At 41.3% G+C, this 24303-nt stretch overlaps 1 protein-coding gene across 21 annotated transcripts in view; it reads right to left on the reverse strand.

Moving 5' to 3' along the window:
* Positions 1–24303, reverse strand: part of mycbp2 (MYC binding protein 2) — a 66119-nt gene that overhangs the window by 14211 nt on the left and 27605 nt on the right. For 4 of the 21 annotated variants that reach the window (XM_036004590.1, XM_036004588.1, XM_036004595.1 and 1 more), the window contains 30 exons: positions 24131–24214; positions 23928–24024; positions 23612–23804; positions 22456–22739; positions 21694–21915; positions 21298–21489; positions 18790–18996; positions 18532–18669; positions 18190–18368; positions 17954–18096; positions 17733–17833; positions 17415–17633; positions 17071–17293; positions 16021–16139; positions 15762–15849; positions 15545–15594; positions 15252–15424; positions 14886–15030; positions 14557–14763; positions 14009–14064; positions 13800–13915; positions 13480–13577; positions 12135–12251; positions 11325–11465; positions 9932–10009; positions 6651–6875; positions 5472–5604; positions 5263–5388; positions 1682–1879; positions 64–168 (listed from right to left, as the gene is read on the reverse strand). In XM_036004590.1, the coding sequence (XP_035860483.1) occupies positions 64–168; positions 1682–1879; positions 5263–5388; positions 5472–5604; positions 6651–6875; positions 9932–10009; positions 11325–11465; positions 12135–12251; positions 13480–13577; positions 13800–13915; positions 14009–14064; positions 14557–14763; positions 14886–15030; positions 15252–15424; positions 15545–15594; positions 15762–15849; positions 16021–16139; positions 17071–17293; positions 17415–17633; positions 17733–17833; positions 17954–18096; positions 18190–18368; positions 18532–18669; positions 18790–18996; positions 21298–21489; positions 21694–21915; positions 22456–22739; positions 23612–23804; positions 23928–24024; positions 24131–24214 (4457 nt within the window). The remainder of the gene's footprint in view (positions 1–63; positions 169–1681; positions 1880–5262; positions 5389–5471; positions 5605–6650; positions 6876–9931; positions 10010–11324; positions 11466–12134; positions 12252–13479; positions 13578–13799; positions 13916–14008; positions 14065–14556; positions 14764–14885; positions 15031–15251; positions 15425–15544; positions 15595–15761; positions 15850–16020; positions 16140–17070; positions 17294–17414; positions 17634–17732; positions 17834–17953; positions 18097–18189; positions 18369–18531; positions 18670–18789; positions 18997–21297; positions 21490–21693; positions 21916–22455; positions 22740–23611; positions 23805–23927; positions 24025–24130; positions 24215–24303) is intronic. The other 17 variants (XM_036004594.1, XM_036004598.1, XM_036004589.1 and 14 more) reach the window with 17 other exon arrangements.

The raw sequence follows: 24303 nt of genomic DNA on the forward strand, positions 1-24303 counted from the left end.
TTCTTGGGTTACTACCCACCCTCTGTTCAGTCTGAGGGAGGCATGCATGCTGTGATTACCCACCCTTTTGCCTTAGAGCGAGAGATGAGAGAGCAGTACCATGCCCAGCCACCGACACATTGCTTTTGTGCACACGCTCGCGAGAAGCAAGGCGGCGTGATGAACCATCTACAGCGGAAAACAGTGGAGCAGGTAAACAAACAAGGCATGGAACGCAAGGGGGCCACCACAGAGAGAAAGAAAGAAAGCACAAAGAGGCAATGGGGTCACGTCGAGAAGGTGAAAATAGAAAGAGGCAAAAGGACAAGTTAAAGTGATGGGAAGATCAACAGATAAGTAGAGAAACATGAGGAGAGAAACACATAGAAGAGGAAAAGAGAAATTACAGAGCCCTAGAGGTGTCATGGAAAAAAACTATGCTGTGCACACAATATAGTAATTTGTGCTCTCAATTTAATATCATATATATATATATAGCCCTTTTTTCAGCATTCATTCAGCTGTTAGTTTAAAGAAGACGACAAAGAAAACATTTACGAAGTGCTCCACAACGTTGTAGATGAGTTTCTATGAAGATCCTCAGTAGATCAAGTTTTTACAGCAAAAGAGTCCGTTATCCTATAAAATAGGTTTAAAAAGCCAAGTTCCTACGTTTTTCCACATATCTCCAAGATCAAATTAAAACCATAAATCCACTGAAGTGATCCATAGTGAATGTGAAGGGTAAATGCACCACAAGACTGAGGGCATGAAGGTGATAAGTTACCTGTATGCTAAATTAAGAGCACAATTTATTAATTTATGCACAATGTTTTTCCAAGACACCTCCCGGGCTCCGTGAGAAATGGACAACCAGGTTAAAAAAATTAAATAAAGATTACCACAAGTAGAGAGAAAGTAGCAATACAGAAGAAAGAGAGCTACACAGGCTGAAAAAGTTAAACAGATATCGGACCCTGTTCTAAGATAATCTCAGTTAAATTGTGGTATTGTGGTATGGTATTTGAATTATCCATAGAAAGTACAAGCTACTATATTAGTATGGGTTTTATGTAATATTACTTACTGTGTATTAATAACTTGGCTGTTTTTTTTTGTTGCTGTTTTAGGAGATTATTGTAGACTGTAAACAACTATTAAGACTACGGTTGTTTACATTTGCAGTGAAGCCCTGGGCTGGTTGAAGCAGAAAATGAAACAAGTTGTTAATCAAGGATGAAAGATGCAGATCGGAAATTAAAGCAGCACGGCAAATGATGAGGAAAAGAAGAAAAAGCTGACTTAACAAGAGAGCAAGCAGAAAAATAAGCAACTTGGCCTATTACTTCAGCAAATGGCAAAAATATCCTTTTTAACAAACGTTAGTCCAGTATTTAAGTTTGAAATCTGTTTTCAAAAACAAGTGAAAATACCTGTCAATGCATGAAGGCAGTGTCACCTTATTTGTTTTTTTATAAACAAGATTTAAACATTAAATAATAGACATGTTGGCTTGTTGGGGATATTTCTGCACTGTAGAACATAACTGCACTATTGTGTGTCACACATCACTGCTGCCCTCTCCAGAAAATACATAAAATAGAATGAACGAATCAGGAACAAATCAGGAAAACTAAAAGCTGGGAGGAAAAGGATCAACACCTGTGCAAGCAAGTGCTGTCAGAAAGCAGGACAGACTTACTCAGAAGCTGTGGTTGTGGCTGAGACAGTTGGGAGGGGGATTGTCCAAACACAAATGGGCTGTGGACAAGAGAGGAGGAGGAGGAGGAGGAGGAGGAGGGAGGAGGTTGGGCGGCTTGCTCAAATACGGAGGAGGAGGGAGCTGCTGAGAGGAGGGGCCCAGACTGAATGGAATTCAGTATGCCACTCAACCGGTCACCTGCAAACATGGAGACAGAGGATGGGGAAAAACTACAGCTTATACTATGGTTTGAGGTTTCCAAAGGGGGGTGAGGATCATTCAGAGTTTATATACTATCAGTCATTAAGCCATGTCCCACGACGACGCATGTGCGAAATGGGAGGAGCTGCCAGGGTCCCAGAAGCAAAAAGTCCTATTCGTTTTCTGTAAAGACAATGCAAGAGGATTGGCAGGAGCAATTCCAAGGCTTGGACGGGCATCCAAAAGGTGAGCAACTGGGTCAAGAAGCGTCTGGTCCTACTGTATGATTAAAAAGTCGAAAAGGTACGAGCCCAGGCAGATAAAACATAAGGAGAGAAGTGAACTACAACTCCCAAGAAACATTTGCAAATTACATTTGCAGCCAAGTTCAAATGCTGTTTAATGTGCTGCAGCTGAGCAGCTAATTAGCTATCTAGCCTGAGCAGTGCACTTTTCCGCAGTGAATGTTTGTTTGGTGGCTCGTTCGAGAAGCTAAGGCGCAGAACAAGACGTGTGTTTGTAAATTAGAAAAAAAGGAAAATTTTGCAACTTTAGTCCGTCATACTAACGTTACTGCTTCATGCAAGATTTGATTGGTTGTATTGAAATAAGGTCTCCACTTATGTAGACTAATACTTAATGGTATTTTGTCAAATTAATGTAAATCTAGGGGGCGCAATCATGAAACCAAAAAATATATCTAAATGTCTCCCTTTTTCTCAAATGAGAACGCAGGAGGTGATTCACAGAGCAGATATGTATGCTGTAGCAGCCAAAAAAAGCAATTAACATAAACCTATACTATTGATATTATCCAGAGAACTCTTGTGTTTCTATATTGCAGAGCATTTATGCATTAAGTATATTTATATCATTAACAGAAAACTTTCAAACAGTGTTCTACAAAAACTGCTTCCAGAACCAGCAGCTCCTTCCATTTCGCAACTGTATTTGGGGAAAGGATATATTGAGGGAGGGGCAGAAATGGTTCTCTTCTCATGTATTCATTTCAAGCGTCACTCTTCGAAAAGAAAGCCTGTGTGTCTTCATCAGAAGTTCCAAAAAAAACGTGCTGGGAGAAATTGGACCTTTCTCCATATAATGTATATAGAGCTGACACTGCATCAGTAATCATTCAAAAACTCTTGACACAACTGACTAGTTGTCAACCAGATATAAAACCCAGTCACTGTCTCGTTTTTGAGCATAGACTCTAACAAATACTGACAGAGTCTGAAATGTAGGTTTCTGAAGAGACATTTTGAAGTCTGGAGTTTAAATCCATTGCCATTTCATCAATTGTTGTAGCCAGAAATGAGAAGCTGCCTGGGTGAAGCCAAGATGGTGAAATCTGCCACCATGGCTGAATATTAAAAGCCTGAGAGACCTATCAGTAAGGTTGCTCTCCAACTTGCTCAAAGAGCTTTGCCAGAGGCTGGTCCATCAAGTGGACCAGTCTGAAGGTGATCCATCTATAATGCTGCCTCACAGCATGATGGATCCATCACACAGGTGTCTAGTAATTCAAACCTTCCATCAGATGGTTCAGCAGGAGCGATCACCTTAACCTAGAATTGCAAAGGCCTGCAGCCTCCTAAGGGCTTGCACAAACATTCAACTTGTTGTGGTAGCTCTCTGTTTAGAGGGCGTTCCTATTCAGGATACATGTGCTGGCCCACAAACTTTGTGAGGTTTCAAAATGGCACAGCACTATTTTTGGCTAATTCTGTATTGAGTGTGGGGTTTACACTCAAAAGACAGCTTGTCTCTAAAATGGAATAGAATGGAGTCTATTCCATTTACCTAATATACACTTTGCCAATGTATGCATTCTGGGGCAAATTGGTCACATGGCATCAAAAGCCAAGCGTGAATGCAACCAAGAAGCATTTGATACATATTGCCATCAGATTGCTCAAAACACCTCGGAAAAAAAGGTGATGTTGAATAGAAGAAATGTTGAAAAGGTATAAATGCATCCATCCCTCCATGTAGCCACATTAAGTTGTCACATAGCCAAAGTGACACTGAAATTTGTCATCTTTTGACTTATCATATTAAAGCAACAGATACATTTGCAATCATACAGAAGGCTTAATAGCATGTTAGCATTGTATAGCAAACAGATCCAGGTGCATTTCCATCACCCTCTGGATTGGAGTAAGGCCTACACAGCTTTGTATTTAGCACAGTAAAAGAACATTAGAGGCAATCAGACTTGTGATCTGCCCAACAAAGACACATATGTGGCCAAGTGTAAAATCTGGCTTTTATCCAGACACTTGAAATAACAAGTGTGAATGGAGCCTTTATGCGTTTAAAAATTAAAATAACTTTGTATTAATTGAATAACCATGGTTCTCTGATTGGCATGGCTAAGTGTTTCAACAGGTAAGCCTCCTTTTTCAAGCAGTGAGGAAGAGGTAAGCCGTTTGAAAGACAATTGACACAGCGTCAGCATGATATTCAGGCAGAAAGATACACAGACACGTTTGGGGCCAGCCAATCTTTGATGGTGTAGCAGAATTGATGAGTTCATACAGGTGATGTTTTCAGTATTCAACTATAATTTTAAGAAAACAAGGATTTTATAAATGATCAAATGTTTTCTAAGCGACTAAATTAAGGCGAGAAAGGGTAAAGAGTGAAATCACAGACACGTGTTCAGGGCCAGTTATCTGTGTTGGGCTAGCCCACATTGCCCAACTAAAGAGTGCCCAGAGTAGTCGAAATGAAAATAAGCACACTGACTGGCCCATGCACACAGACAATGACATATGCCCAACATTGCAGAGATGTTAGGCATGAAATTACAACAGTGAACAAAATAAAAACCATGCATAAATAAAAAGAGATGATAGATTAGTGATTGATGGCACCCGTGATTTTAAAGAGATTGACTGACCCATACTGGATCACATATACCTTGTGGATGTGCTGCTATAAACTGTGGAGGTCAAGTGACGTTTAGTTCCCTCTTGTTTTGAATAAAAGAGGAAATCGGACTTGCTGTTATATTGTGATATAACTATATAACTGGTGAAAGTGTCTACATTCCTACAACTAAAATGGAGTAATGTATCAAACAACTTACGAGAAAAAGTCTCAAAGCATAGGGAGAAGTCAGAGAGTATCTTAAAATAAAGCAGGGGAAAATAAAGAAGGGTGCAGAGTGAAGTCAGAGGTGAGGTATACATCAGTAATGACAAAACATCACTCAAAATCTTTTTAATACACCCTGAGGACTCAGAAACGTAACTCCGACGTGAATGATTAGCATAAAGCAAAGTGGATGTTGAAAGCAAAGTGATATGCAGACTAAGGATATGTTCTAGGAAGTTTGTCTATGAAAAACCTACTCTACATCAAGTTGACCTCACCTTTGTTGTTGGAGATGCCATAGTCAAAGCCCTGCGCTCCATTTGAAGTTGTGGCTCTGTTGAAGGCCTGCACAGAGAAGGGGCTGGGTGGTGGGGTCTGGGCCCCGTGCTCAAGCAGTGCTTGTTCTATAAGGCAGATTAAATTATGGTATGTTACAATTGATCACATTTTGAGGTTCAAACGTTTTTCCCCATTGAGTGTGCCTTACCTTCATCGTGGCGAAGGTACTGATTTCCACCACGGTCTCTGGCCAATGACCAGGCCTCTCCTTCATCACTCTCACAGAACTCCACTACACTGTTCTTATCCAGCTGTACCCAGGTCCCCTCTGAGTTGACCACCTGATACACAAACAACACTCTTTATCCATACTCACACACACTGAACACTTTGTCACTCACACAGCACATTCACACACTCTTTATCAACCCTCATCAAAAAAAAAAAAAAAAAAAGTTTTGCCCTTTTCCATGTCAACCCCAGAACATCCATGTTATTACTGCACAGGCAAAACAATGACAGAACCTCTACTACAGTAGATCATTAACATGCAAACATTCAATTTATCTGATTGACACATACAAAATCCACAGCTCACATGAATTTGATTTTGTGTATCAGCAGACACTGCGTGACAAAACTGATAAATAAAAATAAAAAAAACTTACTCTAAGAAAGGGGAAGCTTATTGAAAGGTAAATGCATGAGGTTGTTTTTTCTCAATTCCCTGAAATATTATCATTTTGGAAAAACAGACAGATGGAAGTATTAGTATGTGCAGGCTACACCTCTCAGATCTCAGACAGGGCATTCCAGTACAGGCTCAAAAAGGAAACTATTGAACAGCATGACACACCACAGCAGCCAATGACAGGTCATATCCAAAAGACGGGAGGCTCCACTCATCGCTACACCAAAGAAAATTTAGAGAGTTCAAAGTACCAAAGTTATTGACAGGATTGTTAAAAGTGTAAGAAAGATGCAGGCAAGGCACAGAAAGGCTCCAGCATTTTGTGATCAGACTTCCACTGAGAAGTCTCGAGGCAGCTGAATATGACACCCTGAAACGGCAATGGATTTATAGACAAACTGAAATTAGTAAATCAGTAAGCACGTGGAAATGTTGCAGCCGCAGGAGTTGATAAGACCTCGAGTGGAAAGATACACAACACACACCCAGAAGCACCTGATGTATTCCCCTTAGAAAGAGAGCATTCTTTACATTCAAAATCAATTCAGTTTAGGAAAAAGAGGGAACTCTAATTTCTGAGAATTAAGGCCAAAATCTACCAACATTAGGTATATTACATTACGTGATCTAAACAGACTGATTTATTCACCTCTAGCCACAAAAAAACACATTGCATTATTTGGGGTGAGTGCGTACCTCGCCTATGGCCTTGACCTTGTTGCCAAGAACTAACATTCCAATGGGGATACCCCTAAGGTTTGGGCAGCTTCTGATGTTGTGACCAGAGGGGCCGGTCTTCACTACCTTATAAAGCCCCGGGCCGCCGCCCTGCCCTGCCCTGTTCTGCACCCGAATGGGGGCCTCTTGGGAAGGGCAGCTGCTCACCTCCTTTACGTTCTCCTCCGATTGGCCCCTGACCTCCTGCAAGAGGTAAGAGCATGGATTAGAGCCAAAGTACAGTAACACAACAACAGGCTGCAAAAATGTAAACGTCCAGGACAAGGTTCAGACAACTAAGTCCTGAAATATTATGGTGAAGAGCCACTGTCAGCAGTGTAACAGGGAAAGAGCTGTATGCACAGTTATAAATATGTCACCTGGACATGTGCAAGGCCTTTAAGCAATAGACATTTTGGGAATCATTTGCTTTCATGCTAAAAGTTATATGAGAAGACTTTTCATATCACTCTCATATCTGTCCATTAAATACGTATGAAGCTACAGCTAGCAGTGTAAAAACGACAAGTTGCAGTTTTACAAGGGGGTCATGGTGGGACTTTTTCTTGGCAGGGCGTTCCATAAGTTCCTGGAATCGTCTTGTTCCTTTTCCCAGCAAATAAATAGTCGAGCACATAACCCCCATAAAACCACAACCTTCAGTGTCTGTATGGATTAAACAAACAAAATATACTATATATTAATTAATGAACTTTAGAGGTGCCGATAGGTTTCTGGTCTCTATGCAAAGCTAATCAAACCAGCTGCTAGCTGTAGCTTTATATTTACAGTACTGACATGAGAGCGTTTCTCTATCTTCTCATCCAACTCACTGCAAAAAGCAAATAACCATATTTCCCAAAATGTCAAACTATTTCAAAATGTCGAAACTACTTTGAGGGGTTGCGTCATGCTCAGAAGAGATGCTCTTGTTTTACAATTACTAGATATAACATGACATGGATAACTGCAAACCTAAACTTAGCACAAAAAGTAAGGACATTTGTGTTTGGTAGATTATTTCTCTGTGGTAACAATGCTTTTTGGCAATAAATCTTATACCGTTGAAAAGCCGGTTTCTTTTTCCCTTTCAAATGGTGCCCCAATTGTAAGGGATATGCATTTGTGGGATGAGCAGCATTTTGCCAAATTCTCTGTCATTGCCAAACAGGTTATTTTGCTGTTGCTATTGACACTTGTTTTGAGCTTCTGGTACCCCCAGGTGCTGCCAATCAGGTGCCTGATTGGCACCTGATTGGCAGCACCTGTGAGCATGGGCCCTACTACTGTAAGTACAGCTACAGTAAGTAAGTGTCTGCTCCAACAATCTGCATGCCGCATTTGACTGATCTGGATAGGGCCCTTGCAATAGGGCAACTTCAAGCTGGCGTTCCGCAAAACCAAGTTGCGACATTATTTGGAGTGAGCCCTAGTACCATCTCCAAACTGAAGGCCAAGTTCCATATAACAGGGGATGTCAAAGACAGGCCGTGAAGTGGGCGTCCCAAGAAGATGACGCCCCAAGAAGACCATTTCCTCCCCCTGTCAGCACTTAGGTGCCGTAGGCTGTCTTCTACAGATTTGCAGTCAAGGTTTGCAGGACGATATGGCTGACGGCAGACAATCCGGAACCGACTGCATGCAGCCAATTTCCGGTCTCATAGGGCTGCCAGGAGTCCTGCCATGACGGCCCTTCACCGTCAGGCCCGTTTGCGCTGGTGTCGGCAACACATGCACTGGAACCTGAACACGTGGAGGAACGTTATGTTCAGTGATGAGTCCAGATTCTGCCTACGGCAGTTGGATCATGGGGTCAAAGTGTGGAGAAGACGCGGAGAACGCTATGCTGATTGCTGCACCGATAGAGTAACACCTTTTGGTGGAGGCAGTGTGATGGTGTGGGGCGGCATCTCCCTCACTGGAAAAATGAGGCTTGTCATCATTGGAGGCAATCTCAATGCAGAGAGCTATAGAGATGAGATTCTGCAACCAGTGGCAATCCCATATCTCCACAGTCTAGGACCGAACTCTATCCTCCAAGATGACAACGCTTGCCCCAACAGGGCGGGGTTTATCAGAGACTATCTCCTGAATGTGGGAGTGGAGAGGATGGAATGGCCTGCCAGCAGTCCTGACCTCAACCCCATTGAACACTTGTGGGATCAGCTTGGGTGTGCTGTTTGTGCCAGAGTGACCAACACAACCACATTGGCTGACTTGCGACAAATGCTGGTTAAAGAATGGGATGCCATCCCACAGCAGTGTGTGACCAGGCTGGTGACCAGCATGAGGAGGAGGTGCCAGGATGTTGTGGCTGTGTATGGTTCTTCCACACGCTACTGAGGCTCCTGTTTGTGAAATGAATAAATTGTTCAATTGCCAATATGTCTTGTTTCTTCAAACTTCAATCATCCAATCCACCAAACGAGTCAATGGCAGAATAAGCTGTTTGGCATTGGCAGAGAAGATTTGGCCAATTTTTCATGGGCGCAACCCACATACTCAGCGCTGCTGCTCATCCCACAAATGCATGTTCCTTACAAATGAGGCACCATTTGAAAGGGAACTAAACAGGCTTTCCAACGGTATAAAAACAGTTTATTGCCAAAAAGCATTGTTACCACAGAGAAATAATCTACCAAACACAAATTTCCTTACTTTTTGTGTTAAGTTTATATAGACTTCCATCCTCAACAGCAGAAGTGATATTCCAAAGCTGCATTTATTCCCCCATATTTCAAAAATACATTTCTGTAGATACATTTTAAGCTTCAATATAACTGAAGATCCAAATACTCATATTACATATTATTAATACTAATTCAACACGCCATTCAACATTGTAGTGATGCAGTTAAATGGCCAACAGACAATAAGTAGAATGTTCATTTATTTTTGTACAGTCTAAAGGGTGGCATGCTATGGCACACAAGGGTAAAGGACTATGCCTTTCAAACAAGACCTCATGCAACAGACTGGACATTAGTATCTTCAACCCCATGCAACATACAAGCTTGAACAGTAATAATTAAAAAATCCCAAATCACTGCAGTCTATTGGACAGTAGCCATTGACATATTGTTTCGTCACTGTACTGTCAAAATTCAACAAAACAGACAACCATGCAACTCTGGTTTGACCTCTTATGCCTGATGGGAAGACTACACAGTCACAAGGGGTTCAAGAGGACAAGTAGAGTGACAGATAGATGATAAGCTATGGGGCAGTCAAGCTATGTATCCCTCCTTCATACAACTCACCTGTGGCGGGAATATAGTTAAGGGAGTCCACGACAAAAAGCTGATATCTCTGACTCCTTGGCTAGCGTTAAAGACATTCTGAGCAACACATCGTGAGACAGTCAAGGAACAGTAGATGACCCATGAAAGGAGAGAAAACAGGTTGGGGGAAGGCGCTCATGTATTTTTTTGGAAGAAATAAATAATTTTTCGCCTAGGCTCCTCTGGAGTTCAGCATCAGAGGTTATTTGAGAAGGTGAAAAAGAGACAACAGAATCTGATAGGCCAGTTAGTGAAATCGTGGAGCACTGATAAAAGGGGCCAAGAGGAATTGCCTGTCAAATGTTTGAACACTTTACAATAAGTGTAAGATCAAATGCATTGAAAAAAAAGAAAAATACAAAACCAGTTGCAGGGGCAAAAAAATAATTGAAAAGTTCACTCCAAACACCACAGGGTCATTATTTCCAAATCCATGACCAAATGAAATACATGTATAAAGAAGAAACTTCCAAAAAAATTCCCCACTTGGATGATGTAGTGTGTCATGCTGTTCAGACAGAAACCTTACACGGAAGCATTCTAGCACCTAAAGCATCCCAACGCAAAGGTGGAATTGTAGAGCAGTAGAGGTACCATTTCCTATTGAAACGTTTTTGTGGACCAGTGATTGCTTCATGACAGAAAACCACTTGGATGTTAACATCTTACAGATACTTTCCCTGTTACTGCAATATTTATGTCTTAAATTATATCCAGTCACATTCCTTTTTTTGATTCTGTTGCATATTATGGCGGTGTTTGTGGCATGAAGCAAAATGTGAGAGAAACCCTTAGTATCACATGCTGTGGTGTGCGAGTGTTTATGAATTGTGAGTGAGATACAATGAGGAAAAGAAGACTGGACAGTGCAGAATAACCAACTTCACCACAGGATGAATTTGTTCCTTTACTATCTTTTTCCTTGTCTGTCAATTCCTGCATTGGGGTTCACTTCAATGAACCAAACATATATATACTGCCTAAGCATGTGAGCATTTAAAAGTGTTGTGTCCAACTAAACACGCCATGGTCACTTAATGGTGAACATTCTGCCTTTAAACATGAGTTAATGCATGCACGCTCCCAGCTGCTGTGTCTTTGTACAGTGTGTTAGTGAAAGTTTCATACTCAGTCTTGCTCAAATAAATATTTCATGCAAGAGAACACCGCAAAAGTTATACTCTGATGAAGTTCTCAATTTACCATGCTTCGAGTACATTTGGGGAGAGGGTGCCAAACACTAGAATCCTTGAAAAAACATTATTGCCAAACAATAATGATGATCTCTGAGCTTTCCCCCAAATGAACAGCACAGGAGCCTTTGTCATTATTAAACTGGGACAGACTGCTCAGCAGGCCTTCTTCTACTTACGTCGGCTGGGACCAGAAGGCTCCTACCCAGGTGCTGGTTAAAAGAGAGGCACCAGGCTTCAGTGTACCCATTCATGCTGGGAACATACTTCTTTACTGTTTCATCATTGAGCCTGAGCCAAACACCATCATCATTGTGGATCTACGGGAAAACAAGCAACAGAGCAGAGCCATGCCGTCCTGTTACTATGGAAACAGGATGGGCAGCACAAACACACACACACACACACACACACACACACTCACACTTCTGAGGTTGCAGGAAACTCTCAAGTCAAATTAGAGGACAGTATTGTATTGAGGTTACAGCAGGGTGCATGTAAGACATATAGGACATGTCACTAGTGCTGTAACCAAAGGGTGGGAGTGCAGATATTGTGCAGGACTGGCAAATATAATGAATATGTGTTTCATTACAGTAAAATCATTAAGTAAATGCTTTGAGTGGTACAATTGTAATTTTGGATTAACACCCTTTGGATTTATGGTACAGGCGCTCAAGCATTTCATGAAGCCTCAGAGTGCCTTGAGTGTGAAGCAAATTAAAGTATAGAGCAACAAATTAACAAGCTTTGAAAGAAAGTAGTTATCATTTACAGAGGTAAAAAAAAAAAAAAAGAATACATAAAAGCCACCAAGCAGACTAGCAAAACTAGCAATCTAGACAAAAAAATAGGATTACAATACTTATGATTCGATCCTTACTGATTTAAACAAGAAGAAACAAGGAAATAGAATAAAAGTGGATAGTGCTCCAGCTAGTATAGTTCTATGACATAACTTATATTTTGCCTGGTCTAGAGTCAATTACCTCGTCAATGAAAGTGATGGTGCCATTGACATGCACTATGCCTATCTGTTCACTCTGCAGGGAGGGGTGACTACGCACACGCAGGCCTGCGCTGTCCTTGGACACAAATTTGCGGACCTGAGAGAAGCAGAGGGGAGATGGAGATTGTGAGTGGCAGGAGCAAAGAATAAAAAGACAAAAAGAAAGACAAGTGCAGCAGGAGGAGAAAGAATAGGAAGCGGAACAAGTTGACGGTGGGAGATTGCATCTATTAACCCACACAGAGCTGGCTTCCAAGTATAGACATACAAACAGCCAAAGATAGGCAAAATTTAGGAGCTCAATTTTCAGCAGCACCAGTTGGATGCACTTTGTTTTAATCCACCCATTCATACTGGTGCATTGAAAACCCTGGAACACATGTTATTTTGCTTGTTTCCCCATTGTGGATTGCAAAATCAAAATACCACAAGTTTCACAAAATGATGATGAGCCCAACATGCCTAATATCAGTTTGATGTATCATCTGCATTTGAAGTAATTTCTAATCACTCTTTTGACTACTTTTTAAAATATGAGTAATAATCAACCACTGCAGCTTGAATGGATGACACGGCTGAGATACTGTACAGTGCCAGCAGGCACACTGTAACCTCAGTACTGCGAATAACCATAATAAAATCTGAGATTTTTTGCCACACAGTGACAAAAAGACTCAGCAACAAACTCACAGGGCTCTGCCTTAATGCAGTATATGACTTCATGATATTGTTAGTTGCTTATTCAACAAAGTAAAGCAACATCACACCTCCCTATTATCACCTGATGAAAGCAAAGGAGGTCCAAGTCTGGTAGCCCTAGTTTAGTCTGCCAAGTCCTGGTAAGAATATCTGCCTGTCTTTGCCTCACTAAATGTTTGAATTTGTTTACTAGTGTTTTTTGGATCCCCATCACCTTGCACTGGACAGATAGCTTACAATCAGTTTTTGTGTCTATTGCTTTTTACGGAGCAGAATTTGTTTTAGACCAGCACACCAAAACAACGAGGTAAAACAAAAGCTAAAAGCTGCACAGAGGTGCAAAATAAGATGTTGATTCTCAGTGCGAGTGGGCAGTACTAATAACCCTTTCACATTGAAGGGAGTTCCTTGTTTCACTGCTTATATCAAATTATTGCTTAATGCGGCTTTTAGGGTAAGAGTTAAGTTAAAGTTACAAAATGGTGTTGACAGGTACACAAGACAGGACGAATTGCTTCTGGTCTCTGGTGTATTTGATGGGTGATTGCATGCGTGCATGCATGTTACATGTGTGTTTATGTGCATGTTCATGCCCCCTGGTTGGTTAATCAAAAGATAAAGCTCACCTTGCTAGGCTGAGGTTCAGCCTTTGGTTTGACCATCTGAGTGCCAGGTGGTATCATGCCTTTGGGAGCGTCTTTGACTTCTACCTCCAAACCAGCATCTAAAAGAAAAGATTTACAGCTCAACATAAAAAAGACGGTAATTTACTGTCTATTCGGAAAGGCTTTTTTTCAAAATATGAATTAAACCATATGCATAGCAGCTGCATTAGGTCTCTTGGTGGGGGTTGGTGATGGTCATCAGTGGATACCCTCTATTCACTGTGTGGGAAATACTTCAGAGGACAGACCGGCTGCTCCAACAGACATTTACGTTGACATACCTATTTCAATGCCATCAATGGTGACATGGATTGTATAGAGGCCAACTGCTCCTGGAGTCCAGTTGGCGCTGTAGGTTCCGTCAGTGTTGGCACGAATCAGCATGTTCTCACTGGGTCTGTGTGGGAAATGATCAATCATCAAGATCGTTTCTTAAGAAGATTGTATCTTACTGGAAAATGTGTTTTGTTTCTGCATTAACCTCACTTACCTCTTTGGGGTGGGGGAAGCATACCGCAGCTCTTCAAATGAGTAGTTTTCATATGCCTACAAAAAACAAAGAGCACAAGTATGAAGGTAACAACAAAAACACATTTTTTACAGAATAGGTAACCATTTTGATGTTCCCTAAATCAAAACTATTATTAACAGGCCTATAATATTTATCTCAGTTTTTAGGAACTCTATGAACTATTTATAATTCTGCCAGATTTCATTACTGGTTTTGAAACATTTCTTTCTCAATTACTGTTATTGCACAATTTTTATATTTATGTCTTTATTTTAGTCAGTCAATTTACCCTCATTTTTTATCTTCTCCAATTAAAATACAGTTTATATTTATTATGTTATTTTACCTTAGAAGTGTTCAATGTAAAAAATGCAAACACGAGCAACCAGTAGCTATTAAAAATGCAAGCGGCTCACATGTTAATATTGCAGCTGCCATTGACCAAATAGCTCCCCCTTGTGGAGCACATGCAGCAAGTAAACAAGTGAGGTTGTGAGTGAGTTATGAGCCAGTTACATGAGGCTGACCTTCATCATGGTAATAGCAATGTATCGAGCCTCTTTCACAATCATGGGCTCGTACGTGGCCTCCAGCTTAGGCATTGGCAAACCTCCAAAGGTTAGGTCAGGGCCAGAAGACGAAGGCGAAGAGCTTCCAGGTAGTCGCTGCAGCCTCTTCACATTCTCAGGGTGCATCGACTTCTTTTGGGAAACAGGTACAGCCTTAACCTCCACCTGGACATGTAAGAGATAAGAAACACAAGTCAGAGATTTGCCATTGCAGACAAAATTATTATATTTCAATTCTATAAAATATTAACTCTTGGAAGCAGAAAAGCCAAAGTAAGCATCCTGACCTTCATGTGAGGAACGTGCACCACATCTCCATACTGGTCTTTGGTCTGTACGACCACGGTAGTCGGCCATCCACAGCGTATGTCATCTTTGTTCAGGATCAGAGATGTCTTCTGGGGGTCAGCGTAAGAGTCTGGCTGCAGCCACCTGGATGGAAGAAAAGAACAAATGGAGAGAGGGTAGAACATTACTAATTTGTAATGAGGGAGTCATCAATCAAAACGTAAATTGTAGAGTGAAAGCTAAAATAAAATTTACAACCAACACATATTTCAATATGGGAAATGCACAGGGCATATTTTGCTCTCGTCAGGTAACTAGAATTGACAAGAGGCAGACAAAGCTGTGCAGGCTCCACAAACATTTACCTGGCCAGACGTCCTCCACTTGAGGTCTGTACACAAGTGATGAAGTCCTCAAGGAAAGAGTGCTCATTGGTTTGGAGGTGCAGGGGAAGATTTCCCTCCAGGGCCTCCAGGATGGTGGGGGAGTGAGACAAGGCCAGGCCCTTCCCCAGGATTCCTGAGTGGGCCTTACACACCTGGGTGAGGTCAAAGGAAATAAGAATCAAGGAAGGTAGAGTGCTGAAGAAATATTAACACCTTTTCACAAGACCACAATATGTCTGAAAGAATATATCGGAGTTTAAAAGATGACAGACCTGAAGAGAGGCTTCCTCAAGAATCTCAAGATCCTCCTCCAATTCATTGCCTCAAGTTAAAAAAAAAAAAAAATTAGAACAGATGAATGATTTACTCAAGGTGCTATACAATATTAATTTGCTCCCATCAGTAACATACACACAACTTATTAACTTATCATAGATTAATAGAAAAACAGCCCATCAAATTCACTCATCCCTCCACTGTTTTCCATACCTATAGGGAGGGCCAGGTCTTTCTTCATCAGCGCTGCAGCACACACACTGCCCAGGAAGGCTAACTCTTTCTCTAGCTGGATGATACCCTGAAATGTCCGAAACGCTATAGTCAGGAAGGTTTTGCGACATTTTCTCTACCAATGCACATCACGTCATGAGATCAAACGGTTCTCAGAAACAAACGCCCATTCTACAGAAAGATGGAAGACCAGACCGCTACACAAATATACGACGGAGGAATATACGAGTGTTTGTACCTCATCAGGACCAGGGTTGAATTCATATCCCACAGCCACACACTTGAAGCCATAAAAACAAGCTTTCTCGTCTTTAACATAGTCCGAGGCGGTTTCCAGTGAGAAGAGAACTTCATTTCCTGGAAGTAGAGAGGGCAGAAAAATAGAAGATGAAAAGGCAGACAGGTGGGCAAAATGATGTAGGTAATCACTGGGAAACTAATGGCTGCCTAGTGTGGCAGGTGGCTCAGTGAAGCATTACTAAGGAGATTAAAGCACATATGAGAACAATTAAGATCAATGAACTAGAGCTGGGTTACAAGAATAACTATTTGGAATGGTGTCACTGCTTAATCATATGACACATTTCCTCATAAATATTGGTAGTGCTGTCACAGTTTACAACTGAATGCATTGCCTCAATAAAGATTATGTGTTTGCCTGTTTTACTTGCTAGGTATAGATTTTGCCTTTCTTTCCTTTTTGGTCAAATGCAACTTTTGAAATGTTCTACCCTCAGTTTCCTCATTAAGGTATGTAGCACATCATCCCAGACTCTGCTGCTGATTTAAAGGCTGACTTCAGGGCAAGAAAGTTGGTTGGGCAGTACATGCTAGCTTAGCATGTTATGATCCTGTCCAGAATGTAATAAAATAAAAAAGAGAAACTATTTATCCTCATTGCAGTTGTTTTGGACAAATTCACTGAAATGCAGGCTTTTCCTGATCTTTTTAATTAATGTTTGGGATGACCGATTTCAATTTCAAGTCTGACAAGCACTTCAAATAACAAAAGTACTGTTACATGCAATCTTAGTGCTGATGATGATGTTAATATCAGAGAAATGCAAACTATTTAGCTTATCACTTAATAACCAATGATGATGTTAAAAAGCAGTAATATTGGGAAGCAGCAGTTGTCAAATGTAATTAAGTGGTAAAGGCTAATGTCTTGATTTTAAAATGAAGAATGTATCCATTATTTTATGTGGTAAACTTTTATTATTCTACCCAACTGTATTTTAAATCGACTTAGTCTCACACAGTCGTAACGTTTGTTGGCCTCTCCTACCTGGCAGCACTAGGACCGTGGTTGGCCAGCCTGTGGAGCCTGAGAACTTCTTGAGCTCAGTCCAGGTGTTGATGGTGTCATGGATCAAAGGTTTGCCCCCCAGGCTGGACAGGTGGAGGGTACGGCTGGGGATGAGCAGGCGTAGGACATCCTCTGGCTGTGCAGTGCCACACTGTTGATCAAACTCGATGGTGGTCCAGCGGACACAGTCTGGGAATGATACCTGAGGCAAGGTGAGACAGAGCAACATTAGTTAAGACCTGATATGAAATGATATGTGTGTCCCTTACTTTTTCAGATGTACTTTGCTTGCTAAGCAGTTAGCATGCCAAAGGATACCTTACCCTGTATTGTGTGACGCCAGCTTGTTTGTAAGGGTGGTCACTCTCAATTACTGAGTAGTGGTTTGAGGTGGTACAAGCTGACAGGCCCTGCTCAGGCTGGTTGCCAGTAGTGCTGTCTGTTGACTGGTTGGGATTGAAGGTGGGTGGGGCATACTTTTGGTTGAGGGCAGAGACAGCAGGTAACAGCTCCTGCACAAGTCCAAAGACTTCAACAGCAGCCTGGATGAGGAAGAGGAGGCATTTCACCACAATGCCACATCAGAGAGAGACAATTTAAAATCAAGATGAAGACTTTGCCATCCTGGTTTGACGTCTTACCTTAGGTACAGACGCAGCCACAGGGCCGATGTAGGCCAGGATAAGGGGCAGGAGCATGGAGAACAGGCTGGAGGAACTTAGTAGCTCAGGAATATCATCCACTGGAGATAATAAATGACAGAGATTAAACTGAAGAGAGGCTGAACAGATAATCCCAAATTCAATACAAGTGGCTCTATAGCAATGCTTCTGTTATACAGGTGCACGTTTGTTGCGCTTACCATCGACCGCAAAAGCTCTGTGAAGCAGGTCCTTTGCAGCTCTGACCACAGCACTGACCACAGATAGAGCTCTGCTACAGTTCTTGTCCTCCTCATTGGCTTTGCTCAGCAGCTGAGACTGGAGATCCCCATCATACTCACTCCTTTGGCCACGAGAAAAAAAATCAAGTCAGAACAAAAATTATCAACAAATACTTCAGAGATGAGATATTACAAAATGCTGGCTTTGTGTTTACCTGTAGTAGAGAATCTGTGGGATCTGTCCTCTCGTCTGGTTGGTCCCATTGCTACTCAAGCTGCAGGTGCTGAAGGTGAAGGACATACCATCAGAGCACTGCACTGTGGTCATACCTCCATCCCCATTAGCTGTCCGGCTGCCGTAGTTCCGCAATCGGACAGCATACTTCACCCCCTCCTGCAACAGACAAAATTCATAAGTGAGACTATATGCATTTTAACCAAAACCAGCACACCATTGTATAAAGTTAGAAAAGAGTTACAGCATGTCGCATCTTAACATTTAATTCTCAACAGCAAATCATATGCATGCATGAATTATTTTCTTGAGAACAATGTACCTTGAGTGGCACAGCCTTGTCCAAGCGAATCTCTGCAATATCACTGGGAGAATCATCAGTGCTGTAGGTGCCCTTTACCAGCTCCAGGGACGTCCACCTGTGAGAATGTGCCGAGTCCCCTGGGTGCTCCGTCTGCGCCTAAAAGGTAAAGAAACAAAAGTTGTAAAAAGATGCTAAGGTTGAAAACTAGTCAAGCAACACCAGAAAATGCATAACATATAGTAAAATATAAGTGGGAAATGATTTCTAATCACTTACATCATCAGCCAGCACCTCTAGTTCATACTCATGGATTCCCCCTCCTCCGTAGACGCAGACACCCACCAGCACAACGCCTGGCTTGTCCACTGTCATACAGATCGCATCTGGAGAGCCATTGCCCGTGTTCCAACTCCGGCCCTGGCTCGTTTTGGTGAAACGGTTAGGGGATGCTTTCACGGAGTGGAGCGAGTTCAGCCCATCAACCTAATAAGCAAGGACACAATGAGAGATGTAGCCAAACATATGAAACCAATTACCTCACCACACAGGGCTGATTAACACATTTGAGGAGGAATACCTAAGGTTTACTGCAAACATGGGCAAACAATGAAATCCTGAATAAAAAGCATGTTCTATGTCCTCTGTATAAAGACAAAAAGCAGCACTCAAAAGCAGTAAGCATACTACCAGGTACTCTGTGTGTGTGTGTGTGTGTGTGTGTATGTATGTGTGTGTATATATATATATATATATATATATATATATATATATATATATATATATATATATATATATATATATATATATATATACACTTGTACAGCAATATTTGTGATGATGAGAGAGATATATATATATATATATATATATATATATATCTCATCATCACAAATATTGCTGTACAAGTAATGGATGCCATCTAAATGTAAGGTCAGCAATGTATTTTATTTAAAAACAAAAACAGTGAGAGAGAAAATGGATGGTTTCTAAAAGATACATTGTCTGAAATAAATAAAGAAAGAAATGTCTGAAATATAAACATCTCATGTTTGGCGCGCGTGTTAAGTAATCCAGTACAAACGATTACTATTTATATCAGCCTGCTGACAAGAGAGAGCCAGACATAACTGCAGAGGGACCCAATCTACATTACATTTTATGTCATTTAGCTGATGCTTTTATCCAAAGCTACTTACAATTGATATATATGTATCAGAGGTTGCACGCCTCTGGAGCAATTAGGGGTTAAGTGTCTTGCTCAGGGACACGTTGATGTATCACAGTGGGATTCAAACCCGGGTCGCCCACACCAAAGGCTTGTGTCATATCCACTGCGCCATCACCACCCATCTAGGTGCTCAGTGTGTTTCTAAGTGCTCAGGGGAGGGAAAGTTGTTTCCCTGACAACAGACTGGGGGGGAGAACAGTGGTATCGGGGGCTTCCGTCGAGTGGTGGTTACTATGGCAATGAGAGCGCAAAAATTCCTGAATGCAGTACAAGGGTATGTGTGTGATGATAATTGAATGAAGAGTGTGAGAGAGGGAGGGCGGCAGACATCTGTCCCAGCCACTTAATGACTTAGCATACTGTAAAAACAATTACTGTTTCTTGGCAACAGTAAAAACATCACCTTGTTCCAATAAAAAGCTGTCACTATAAAAAGTTAGTTCAATTCCAATAGAGCTTTAAATAAAAGAATATGGCACGAGGAAGGAGGAAATAAAGAAAGAAAAAGAATGAGGGAATACAGATGATGACAGATCTTATCTATAACTTATAAAGCTGGACTGTGACAATTTTGAGTTAAACAGAATTAGGAGCAGAGAGTGAACCCAGTTGTTTAAAAAAACAAAAACAAATGCGAGAGAGGTCAATGATTACAATGTAAACAAAAAAGCTCCACAAGAGCACGCTGAGAGCAAATCAGGATGAACAGGGTTCATACGCATTTTAACTAAGGATGTCCCGATCAGGTTTTTTTGCCCTCGAGTCCGAGTCCGAGTCATTTGATTTTGAGTATCTACCGATACCGAGTCCCGATCCGATACTTCTATAATATATAAAAAAAGAATAAAGAAGAGCGAAAAAACAGATCCAGGATGTTCCTTATTTTTTATTTAATTCACCTTATTTTAACATTCAACAACTCTGTTAACAAACAGAGCACTTCTGTTACATATCTCACAGTTTGCTATGGCAATGTTGTTGTCATCAACTTTATAATACCTCCAGACCGCAGACATACTCGCGCTTTCCGCTTCAAGCTGCTTCCGTGTTCTACTTTGCCAGCATTTAACCAATAGCGTCTCTGCAACAAAGTGATGTCGTGCTACACGCGTTGCTGTTTCTGTGTGGAGTCAAAAGGGTCTAACTGTGTGCCACCGCATAACTATAGATGTGTTAAAAAATAATGAGAACATATATATACATATATATCCGAGTCCTGATCGGGAGGTAACGTCCGATTCCGATCAAGTCTGAAACCACGTGATCGGGGCCGATTTCCGATCACGTGATCGGATCTGGCCATCCCTAATTTTAACCAATACTTTTCCAAAACTTTCTGGGTCTTTTAATGTTTCCAAAACCTTTCCAGGCCTGGGATTTGCATTTTTCAAATTCCAAAACTTTTCCAGGTTTTTTCAAAACGTATGAACCCTGGATTAAATATCGATAAAGAAACTAGACTTCGGTACATGTTTGCCAAGCCCTGTGGCCCTACATAAATGCTTAATGTGTGCATTTGTGAGGGTGCATGTGAGCATTGGTGTGAGTTAAGTCACCTCGGAGCCAAGGGCAGAGGCGGTAAGCTCAGAGACGATGGAGGCCAGCAGACCACAGGTGTTGGAGACCAGGTGTGGAGAGAAGAGCTCCACCTCCTTCCTCAAACTCTTTCTGACCGGCAGCACCACAATCACCAGCATCTTCTCTAGTACCTCCCGGAAACTGGTCATGCCCATCAGGTTCTCCTCAGTCTAATGGAGAAAAATATGATATTACTGTTTTGATAAAGAGTGAGGTATTTCGATGAAAATGGGATGTGGTAATGATCAAATGCCACTGTGTTCTCCATCTACCAAACATTTTCTGGGTCACCGACCACACTCATAAGCAGCCATGTCCACCATTATGATGTGAAAATACCTGATATACTGTATATATGACGTGCAAAAACTTACATGGCTTAGTTTCTCCATGTGGGCCACCAGAAGGGGGAAGCGGTGAGCAAGGGCAGAATCATTCTCGGTGCTGACTTGTTTGACCAGTGAGCGCAACAGCACTTCCCCATCATATGCAATGGGGAGGATGGATGTCAACTTGACTGAGGTGTTGCACAGAGCTGACATTACAGCCGCCAGCAGACGGCTGCTGGATGTGCGAAAGTTGGCCTCAGCAATGTCCTAAAAAAAAAAACAGGGAGCACAAGAATGAATCTTTGATTTTATCATCTTTTTTAAATGTTTCTACAATGTCCATTTAACAACCTAAGACAATATTGTAATGGAGTTATGGTTTTGATACGCTGGTGAGTTGTCTTGATAAGAGTATCACCTCAGTATCTAAAGATGTAAAAGTACACCTGCTGAATTTAAAAAAAAAAAAAAACACTCTTGACCATCTGTATAGCTTAAATAATTGGGCGGTAACTATTTTGGAAATCATTGCTCAAGTCAATCATCAGGAAAAAATGCCAAACACAGTGGTTTCAGGTTCTCAAATTTGCAGCTTTTCTTTGTTTTCTGTTATTGAAATTGAATATCTTTGTGTTTAGGACTGTTGGTTGGACAAAACAAGCAATTTGAAGACGTCACCATAGACTTTGGGAACTTGGTGCATTGACATTTTATGCACTAAAATACACTACTTATAAATCAGGGAAAAAATTCAATAGATTAATTGCTAATGAGAATAATACTGTAACTGATTTCAGTCCCATTTACATTATTGACCTGGTCTAGGCAGTTGAGCAGGTCACAGAGGCAGGCCCACTGCAGAGCTGGGGTTGGGTAGAAAGAGTGGAAGCAGGCAGTGAAGGTGTTGTGGCACTCCTGCAGCACAGCTTCCAGCAGGGTCAAAGGTTGAGACAAGTACCCCTGGGGGTCGTTGTCCAGCTTGGTCAGGCAGTTGTCCATGCCTTCTGATAGGATCTTCTTCAGCAGGCTGCGCGTCTTTCCCACGCACTCTGCCAGCTTGCTCGACTCCTCCACCACAGCTTTGGTGCTGGCTAGAAATCAAACATCAGACAGAAAAAGGAAACATTGTGAGAGATCAGAAGCTACACTCTAAATAGAGTTCATTTGAAATGTACTTTTTGAAATATAAACACAATCTCAATTCAACAACCTTATTAATCCCACAAGGGGCAATTACTTAAGAGCAGCTACAGACAACACACACATACATAACAGCACACAAGCCTACATATAGGCCTACACCCTAGAGAGTAGATAAATAATAATCAAAAAGTAGATTTTTTTTGCATTTAAAAGTGGAACTGCAGAAAGGATCAAAGAATTAGAGTGGCAATTAGTTTTAAAAGCAGGTAAAATCTAACGACGTCTCGATGGCAACAGCGAAAATTCACTCTGAAGAACATGATCTGAAGAAGACAAAATGCTTTGTTGATTACAAAGATAATTTAAATCTCTTTGTTTCACACCAACAATTTTAGAGCAGGTTTTGACTGTATCGTTCAGGCTGTTTCTGTCTTTCATTGTGAGTCTGTGAAACCAACAGATAAAAGAAAAAGTCATAAGGCTTTCGATAAAAGATTAATAAAAACGACATGGCCTGACAGCAAAGGAGTTTAGTTTCCTAAGTAAGTGTATTTTCTGTTGCCCCTTTGTCTAGTCTGTAAAGATCTGAATGTATTATAGGCCACAGACATAGAAGTATTGGCAAAGTAGAGAGAGTATTTTATTCTAAAATTAATAAGGATGAATATTGTCAATTGCTTTTCATTCAGAAAGGTATTCATAAGGAAAAAGCATTGTGACTAATAGCTTAAAAGCAGCGGCACTGTGGTTTTCTTGTTTGCAAAGAGTGAGACATTATATTGCTGAGGATAAAGTGCTGTTAGGTTCTCTGTACTCCTACCAGCAATGGGGAAGATCTCACAGATGTAGACCCTGAGCAAGCGGAGGCAGCACGTGCCAACAAAGCGCAGTCTCTCGAGGTCCAGCAGGGTGGCAGTGTACTGGAAGCCCTTCAGCCCTCGCAGCTCCTCCACACCCAAAACCAAGGTGGTCCAGCTCCAGTGAAGCACACTCAGCAGAGACTCAAAACACTCCTACACAAAGAAAGAGTTAGACAGTCCCACACGGTGCTGTAACAAATTACCTGTCAAGACATTTAAGTAGTTAGAAATATAGAGGAGCCAAAACACTATTCAAAACATAGGGACAGTACTCACCACTGAGACGGTACGAGCGAATGAGCGTTTAAGGATATGAACTGGTTCACTGGTCTGCTGCTTCCCTTTAGAAGCATTGCCATCATTTGAAGGAAGCCTGATGTTGAAATATAAAGAAGCAATTAAAACCATTTACTTTACTTAAGCCTAGAGATAAAATAAGCTTGAACCACTATTAACAAAATGAAAGGAATTTTACTTGCCTGTAAAGCAGCTGAGGTATTTGACCCGCATTAACATCTGTACCGTTGTTTGACTTCTTAGAGCTTTTGAACTGAAAGACCACACTTCAGAGAAAAACAAAAAAATGACGAATTAAAAAGGGCTGTGACCAATATTCACATTCAAACATTATATAACCAAATGATACATATGG

Source organism: Sander lucioperca, chromosome 8 (assembly GCF_008315115.2).
Source record: "Sander lucioperca isolate FBNREF2018 chromosome 8, SLUC_FBN_1.2, whole genome shotgun sequence".
In the NCBI taxonomy this organism is placed as follows: domain Eukaryota; kingdom Metazoa; phylum Chordata; class Actinopteri; order Perciformes; family Percidae; genus Sander; species Sander lucioperca.